General features: G+C 36.2%; 1 protein-coding gene across 1 annotated transcript; it reads right to left on the bottom strand.

Moving 5' to 3' along the window:
* Positions 1–6934: 6934 nt before the first annotated feature.
* On the bottom strand, positions 6935–8452 carry LOC109219740 (probable pectinesterase 56). Its single transcript, XM_019384213.1, has 3 exons — positions 8324–8452; positions 7838–8178; positions 6935–7741 (listed from the first exon to the last, which is right to left on the bottom strand). The coding sequence occupies exons 2-3, from the start codon at positions 8175–8177 to the stop codon at positions 7101–7103; spliced, it is 981 nt and encodes a 326-aa protein (XP_019239758.1). The 5' UTR covers position 8178; positions 8324–8452; the 3' UTR covers positions 6935–7100.
* Between the last annotated feature and the right edge of the window lie 333 nt (positions 8453–8785).

Below are 8785 nucleotides of genomic sequence, written 5' to 3'. Positions count from 1 at the left end.
TTTTCATTTTTGGATCATCTCCAAATTCCTTATAGATTGTGAGATATAAGCTTCCGAAGTGGGATCAATGCAACAGAAGATTTCTTCTCCGCGATCGCGTAAGGCTTTCCGCGATCGCGATTCATTGGCACGTTTCTCACATTTTACTCACCGCGATCGCGACCTATTCCCCGCGATCGCATAGAACACTGCTGTAGCCAAAAACCAGCAATTAAAAAATGGCCTAAAAATGGTCCGAAACCACCCTGAAACTCACCCGAGGCCCCCCGGGACCTCAACCAAACATGCCAACCAATCCTAAAACATCATTCAAACTTGTTCCAATCTTCAGAACGCTCAAAACAACATCAAAACACAAATTTTTCGTCGGATTCAACCTTAGAATTTTCAAAAACTCTTAAAACACATTTTCGATCAAAAAGTCTACCAAACCTCGTCCGAATGATCTGAAACTTTGCACGCACATCCCAAATGACATAACGGAGCTACTGCAACTCTCGAAATTCCATTCCGACCCTATATCAAAATCTCGCCTATCAACCGGAATTCGCCAAAATACTAACTTCGCCAATTCAAGCCTAATTCTACACCGGACCTCTAAAACCACTTCCGATCACACTCCTAAGTCACAAATCATCTCCCGGAGCTAACCGAACCATCGGAATTCACATCCGAGCCATCTAACTCATAAGTCAACGTCCGGTTGACTTTTCCAATTAAGGCTTCTTAAAAGAGACTAAGTGTCTCATTTCTTATTAAAACCACTTCAAATCGACTCGATTACATAAGATATGGATAATGAAGCATAAAGAAGCTGAAAATGGGGAAATCGGAGCGGTAACTCATGAGACGACGGGTCGGGTCGTCACATTAGAGTTCCAAGTTCAAAAGTTAAGGACATGTAGTCCTGAAGTCCTGAAGTTAAGTTCAAAATTTAAGGACATGAGCATAAGGGTATTTTCGTCTGGGCAGTTAAAGTTTATTAAAGCAGTGGCTAAAGACTAAAAACATTTTAAACAGTGGCTTAAAAGTAAATACATGTATTATTAGTGGCTAACCGTGCACTCCCCCCCCCCCCCCAAATCTATCAAATACTACTTAAACCTATAGTCTGTTCTGCCAAGCTTCTTTTCCAACCCAAAGGTGCTTTTTTCCCCAAAAAGTTATTTTTTGTTTCAATTTGAGGTGTTCGACCAAGTTTCTTGGGAGAAAAGTACTTTTAGGAAGAAACAGAAGCAGTTTTTGAGAAGCATAAAAAAGTAGTTTCTCTCTATAAGCAGAAGCAGTTTTGACTTTTCTTATAACTAAAAATACCTTTAGCAAAATATATTATATACCAAAATAACCTTACGTATTTTAAATCTAATACTTGGGATATTTATGTATAAGGATTTCTTCGTATTTTAGGATCTTTCTAGTGTTTAGTGACTTCAGGGGTGAATACTTTTAGATTTGTTAAATAATTTCCTGATATATTTAAATCATCTTTACAGAATTAAAGCACTTTTTTTTTCATATTACTTAAATAACTGAATTTCTTTAATTATTGTCTTTAATAAAAAAATTGAGATTATTTATTTACTTATATCATATTAACTATTAAGTAAATCTCTCCATATTCTTATTCGTTATTTTTCAATTAAAATTATTTTCTTAAAAGCTTGGCCAAAAATAAAATTTATTGCTCAAAAGTATTTTTCAGATTGATTAGCTAAACACAATATGTTTTTCTCCAAAAGTACTTTTTCGAAAACAACTTTTGGTAAAAACACTTTTCAAGCTTCTCCAAGGCTAATTCAAAGAAGTGCTTTTATTAAAGTTGAGGCGTTTGACTAAACTTTTGGAAGAAAAAAAATTACTTTTGAGTTGAAGCACTCTTTGGAAAGCAGAAAAGAGTAACTTCTCTCCAAAAACTCTTTTGAAAAATATATATATTTAGAAGACTTTTTAGAAGCTTGGTCAAACACTAATTTCTTTTCAAACGTAAATTTTAAATTAATTAGCCAAACACAAACTGTTTATCATCAAAAGTAGTTTTCTGAAATTTTGAGAAACACTTCTTAAAATAAGCTAATTTTAAAAGCTTGACCAAACAAGCTATCAATCGCGTCACCTCTTTATTTAAATTATTACTACTTCAAACCAATCATGCAAAAAAAAAAAAAAAAAATCATTTTGAAATGTAAAAACAAATACTAACTATTATTCTCTGCACTCTCAGTCCTCTCCCGATATAAGAAACATCTTGAGCTTAAATGAACTCTTTTATTTGGAAATACTTATAAGAAACATGGCTTATAGCCTATGTGAAAATTGATTCAGGATTCACTATTTTCACATCCACACATTTAACTCCTTCACTAATATTTTTACTCAAACGGAACAAGTCTACTTCTTCATTTCCAGGTTGCAAGGGGAAAAAAAAAAACCAAAAAGTCAACTTTAAAATTGCTAGTTATTTATTTACCTTAAAATGAATATCCCAAAATAAAAGTAACAGATTAACTACATCTCTTTTTCGTTGTTAGAAATGTCACATTGAACTCCCCTTTTTCTTCCTTTTAGACCTCAAGAACCTTAATTCAAGATTTCATATTTATGATTTGATAATCTTTGCATCTTAGAACATTAACATTTTCCAGCAATCAAAATGTTACTTGATCTAAGTAAAAATACTGGAAGAAAGGACAAATTAAAGAAAATTTAGAAAATTGAATTCAAGTATATATCCAATAATGATCATACTTGATTTTGCGACTCAAGCATTATTTTGAAAGTTTACTTAGCATTATGCAAAATATTTTAATAAATAAGTTATATTCTTTCAAATTAAAGCAATTTTAATCAATATATATAAAGCAATTTACAGATGGTCCTAATATGCTTTCCTGGATTGATCCCTATCCCAAATATTGTAGTAGGAAGTTTTGGCCTTAAGTTGATTGCTGAGCAACAGACTCCATGCCTCCAGAAAACTGATGAAATTGCTTTGTGGGGGAGATAAAGGGAAGTGTGAATAGACACTGACCAAAAAAAAAAACAAAAGTATGAAATCGCAGTTGTTCCAGATAAACTAGAGTATATGCTGTGACTGGATTCTTGTACACACACACTACCCCCCCCCCTCCCTACCCCCCTCCTCCCCCCCAAAAAAAAAAAATCATGAAACTAAAAAAGACTCTCTTGTAACTGTTGAGTCCATTATTTGTACTGATGTGGGCTAGTTAGTGTAGTTAGTGTATTTGGTTTGGGCTTGACCCACGTTTTTTTATTTATAGCTTAAGTGGTCTAACTCGGGGCATATAAATATGGTGGCCCACATTCTATTTACAGAGAAAAACATTTTATTTTCGATGAAATAACACTCAGCTCGTTCTCTCTCTTTCTCTATGAAAACTTTAAGCCTAGTTAGCATTAATTTCCTCAAAATCCATGTCGATTCCAGCTTCTTAACATGGTATCAGAGCCGGATTACGGTAGAGCTCGTCCTTGGCTATCGTCCGATGTTATCCGTGTAACTTCTCGCCGAAGTTTTGTTTGAGTTCTCTCATCAGAGGCATTTTCTGATTTCTAGGGTTTCGGCGTTTGATTCTTCAATTTTTTCATCTGTTAGCTGTTGTCTGGGCTTCTCCGTCTGATTTCTACAAGCGATTGGGACAGTACAGACTTATCAGCTGGATTCTCATCTGATTCTAGGGTTTTGGCTTCCGCTTGCTATTTCCATTCGTTTTTCTCTTGTTCAAGGCCGTGTCTTTCCGGTTGCGAAAGAGTTGGTAACATCGTTCTTATTTTTAGTCATTTTTTCACTTGCATGTCTGGCTAGTTGATATTGTTTGAGTAAAAATGACGATTGATGTTGTTACTCCTATTGCAAACAAAAGTGTTTCTGAATCTTCGTCCGTTCCTATTAACTCCTCTGCTCGTCACACTGCTTTTCATCCTGATGAGTTTACTCATCCTTGTCACCCTCTCTATGTACATCCCTCAGATGTCTAGGGGCCTCTTTAGTTTCTGTTCCTTTTGATGGTACTTGTTACGGTAATTGGAGACGGAATATACTAGTTGCCTTATCTGTGCGCAATAAGTTGGATTTTATAAATGGGACTACTGAGAGACCTCCTATTGGTTCTCCTCTTGCTAGACAGTGGCAACGTTGTAATGACTTGGTGGTATCCTGGCTAACCAATTCTCTCACTAAGGAAATCTCTCGTAGTATTGAATACTCAAAACTTACCAAAGATATCTAGAATGAACTAGAAGAAAGATATGGGAAAGTTGATGGTGCTAGGATTTTTGAATTAAAGAAAGAACTAGCACATATTTCCCAAGGTTCCTTAGATATTGCCTCTTATTTCAATAAAATCAAACAACTATGGGATGAAATAGCCTCTATTTCTGCCAATCATCTGAGTGTTTGTACTTGTGGAGGAAATAAAAAGGCTGAAGAGGAACAAAAGGTGTATCAATTCTTGATGGGACTCAATGAGACCTTATGTTAAAGCCTCTTCCTTCCATGAACATTGTATACAGCATATTGCTGAGTGATGAAAAGCAGAGACAAGTTTCTTCTACCTCCCATTTTTCTTCAGGTTCTGCCTCATTCAATGCTGGTGTCTCCAAGCAGAATTTTCGGTCAAAAGTCAGCTTTGATTCTCCTAAACCTTCTCTTATTTGCAAGTATTGTAAAAAGCCAGGCCATACTATTGAAAAGTGCTACAAATTGCATAGTTTTCCTCCAAACTTCAAGTTCTCCAAAACTAATGGTCCAAGGAAAATGGCTGCCAATACTGAAGTGGACAAATCTGGTTTTCTTGATGCTTTGGGGGGTTCTGATGACCAGCCCCAATCTCAGTCTGAACAACTGTCTGCAGTGCCTGGTTTGACTAAGGAGCAATACTCCCAAATGGCTGATATTCTCACCAAACCTTTGCCCGAGGCAGTCCATTGTCTCCATATCAACAAGTTGGGTGTGTTACCACCCTCCAACTTGACGTGGGGGGGGGGGGGGTGTTGAGTCCATTATTGTACTGATGTGGGCTAGTTAGTGTAGTTAGTGTATTTGGTTTGGGCTTGGCCCACGTTTTTTTAATGTATAGCTTAAGTGGTCTGACTCGGGTCATATAAATATGGTGGCCCACATTCTATTTACAGAGAAAAATATTTTATTTTCGATGAAATAACACTCAGCTCGTTCTCTCTCTTTCTCTATGAAAACTTCAAGCCCTAGTTAGCATTTTCCTCAAAATCCATGTCGATTCCAGCTTCTTAACAGTAACACCAATGGATATATTTGCAATGGAAGAAGAAGGTTGTCCTATCATCGAAGTCTTTATTTCCTCCTCTTCTTTTCTTGTTCAAGTTATGAAAGTCACTATTGGAAGTTGGAAAACGTTAAATGATCTTTCTAATTAATATTTGATGATAGGCTATCGTATTTTAGTCGATTATTATACTCTAATTTATTGCACTTTAATTGAGTTTGAGTTTTAATCGCTAGTGTTTTGCACTAAATGTGTTATGCCTTGTAGGAGTGATTCCGAGCTATGTAGATATTATGGAATGAATTCAAGTGATTTGGAGCTTTGAAGTCTGAGTAAAAGCCTAAGGAATTAAGCCGGGATCCTGTTCGGAGGTCGTGTACCAAGTCCGGATGTTAAAAGAGGACGAAATAAGTTCACTTTGTAAAAATTACACTGTCGCGCCGCATGGGACGCCGCAAGGCGCGGCGCAGCAGTGTAAAATGTTGCCTGATGCGAAAAGTTGAGGCTGCTGATAATTTTCACTAGTGCGCCGCACGGTGCGGCGCGGCTGTACAAAATTTACAGAGCCAGTGTCCTTTTTCACATTGGAGAAGGTATAATTGTTTGGGCCCAACCCTACTTGGTATATATACATGGAAAAACGGTATTTTGAAGAGGAGGACGTTTTTGAGAGGAAAACACAAGCACAGAGCCGCCGTGGAGGCCGGAATTCATCGGGTTTCATCTTTTCTTCCACCAAACTTAGTAATATTTTATGTTTCTTTGTATGATTTGTTATTTTGTTACCATGTCTATGTGGAGCTAAACTTCACGTTCTAGGGTTGTGGTTCTTTCATGACTATTGTTATTCGGATATTGATTTTGATTTCTTAGTTTATTATATTGGTTTATTTATTCAATCCTGCACTTAATTATTTGATTTCTTGATCACCAATTGAATACTATCTACGAATATAGAGTTGAACTCGAAAGTCGGAATTCTAGATTGCATATAGGATTGAGTAGAGCAAGTTCTTGAACCTGGGCATCGGGGAACGGATTCGCAATTAGGATAGACATATACCTAATTGCCTTGCTTGGTTGAAATACAGGAATTATAAATGCGTTCTTGTTGATTCTAACTCCATAGGCATATAGGCGTTAGGTTAGCTTGAATAGGCGAGTAAGAACTCGACAGATTCCTATGAGCAATATTAACCCTGTCAACCAATAAACTCGATAAATTAGTTAGTCAATTCAATTGAAGAATACAATAGGAATGTTAGATAGCCCATAACCCTAGATCGTTTTCATTACATTGATTTCATAAAAATCTGCTCTTCCTCTGTTTAAAGTTCATTATTTATATTTCTTTATTTAATTAGTATAGAATCAAATACTTCTAGGTTTAATTCTTGTATAGATAATTAGGATAGTCTAATTTAGTTAATAGTTAATCACAAGTCCTCGTGGGAACGATACTCTACTCACTACTTTATTACTGACGATCACGTGCACTTGCGTGAGTGCGTTTGGCTGCAACAATATTCATTTAAATACCTTTTATCTTGCTCCGAAATAATTTATAGTCAGGCTTATGAGATTAGTTTTAGGTTTAAAACTCGTCAAAGAAGCAACATTCGCGAGCAATTTAATAACTTGCTAGTTCAATCCGCTGGACTTTCGTTGTTGGATAGTAAATCAAATTACTTAATTCATTTCAAATAAGTTGACAACATGAAAAATTCTAACATTCATATAAACTATATTTGCAAATTATGATAACTAGTGGGAACTTGCACATGAGTATTACACGGGCTATTCATGAAGATCTAAATAATGCGGAACATTGGCAGGAATTCATTTGTCACCTCCTATGAAGTGTCTGACTGTGAAATTTAATGCAACCTCTGGATCTCTAGTGACAGACGCCCAGTCCACTCGTCCATCTGTATTTGCACCCGGACCTCTATTCTCATACTCAAGATAGAATGGCTGAACTAACGACTCGGTTATAAATTCAACCCATCCTCTTGGATTTATAAAATGGTCAATGTAACTTTGCATGACCACTGTCCTAGAGAAATTACCCCACGGCCGACCTAAAAATGTAGTAACATTACCCATTTTCTCCAACTCCTGAGTTGCTTTTAGTTTGCAATTTTGCAGCACTATTCCTGTTGTTAAGTTCCAATATTCTCTCTGTTGTGTTGTGATTGCATTATATTGTTTGGGCAATGGCAAGCGTGCTTCAATTAAGCAGTTCTGGAATATGGCTGTTGCATCACCACAGATGAAATCTATGGTGCCAAATATTTCACAATCCCTGTAGAATTGTCGGCCTTCTTTTGTGTATAAGGTGTCTTGAAAGCCGTCGAAACGACACCTATAGAAAGTGAGATATTCAGCTTCTGCTCTTAATGCCACTGCTTGTTGGTTCTCCCGTCCAGCATCGTTCCTAAATGTGATATCTTGGGCCATGAAGCCCTTCCCATTGACACCTAATCGAAATGAAACAACGAATATTCACATCAGTAAAATCCAGATAAAAGATATATCATACTATGATTTGAGTAACGTAACAGTTGATCGCTTACCCACAGTAGCAGTGAGACTTTTCTTGATTCCATCACCGCCGTAGCTCTTATTCCCTGAAATTATGGTATAGTCCATGCCTTCACCGATTAGGACTATGTTTGTCTTCCATTTATCTACTCGAATATATTCATAATACGTCCGTTGCTTAATTTTGATACAGTATTTATTTACACTGTTGTTTGGTGCTGAAATGATGGCATCCGTTATTGTGGTGTAATTCCCAGAGCCATCTTTTGCAACAATTGCCTGAGGTGTTTGCACCCGTTGGCCTTCACCACATAAAAGGAGTGACAAAATGGCTATAACTGCAATAAACCACATAGCTCCAGATGTAATCATCCTGCACTTGATGAGCCATTACGTATCAGAATATTATTCAAGTTAGAAAAATATTATGGACTAGAACATACGATGAACTCAAGTTTAATTATGGTAACCGATTAGAAGATAGGAAACAATATTTAATAAACAAAAGGCTATATAACCTTGATTGCTTTTGAAATTTATCACTGACAGAAAACAGAACTGAGCTTCAAATTCTTTCGTGTTGCTTCTATAGAGAAAATTAAGCCAACTTCAAATGTTAATATTGTAGTAATGGTGCGTTTAGTGGAGATGATTTCAGCCAATTTATAATGGAGTTTGGTTTCCATATTTGATAGTCTGCATATGCATTAATGGAATTCTACTATAGACTTTAGAAGATTCTCGGAACTAACCACAAGCAATGTGGGCCGAAGGTATATGCAGGCTTCAATTTCTTATGTTGAAATAGTCATGATAACTTGTACCGGTGGCAAGCAATGGATTTTTATTTTATTTTTATTTTGTGGCTAGCAATAGATAACGTAGTATTATTACACTTTTAAATGACGATGATAATAATAACAATTTTGTTTAACCAAAAAATGGAATTTTAGTCAAAGCTAGAATTTAAAAGAACTCGG

Source organism: Nicotiana attenuata, unplaced genomic scaffold, assembly GCF_001879085.1.
Source record: "Nicotiana attenuata strain UT unplaced genomic scaffold, NIATTr2, whole genome shotgun sequence".
Taxonomy (NCBI): domain Eukaryota; kingdom Viridiplantae; phylum Streptophyta; class Magnoliopsida; order Solanales; family Solanaceae; genus Nicotiana; species Nicotiana attenuata.
This window is presented reverse-complemented; position numbering and strand designations above follow the sequence as displayed.

Coding starts and splice junctions, on each gene's coding strand:
- LOC109219740 (XM_019384213.1), bottom strand. CDS start 8,177: ATGATTACATCTGGAGCTATGTGGTTTATTGCAGTTATAGCCATTTTG. Junction 7,742..7,837: donor AAGTCTCACTGCTACTGTGG/GTAAGCGATCAA, acceptor CATTTCGATTAG/GTGTCAATGGGAAGGGCTTC.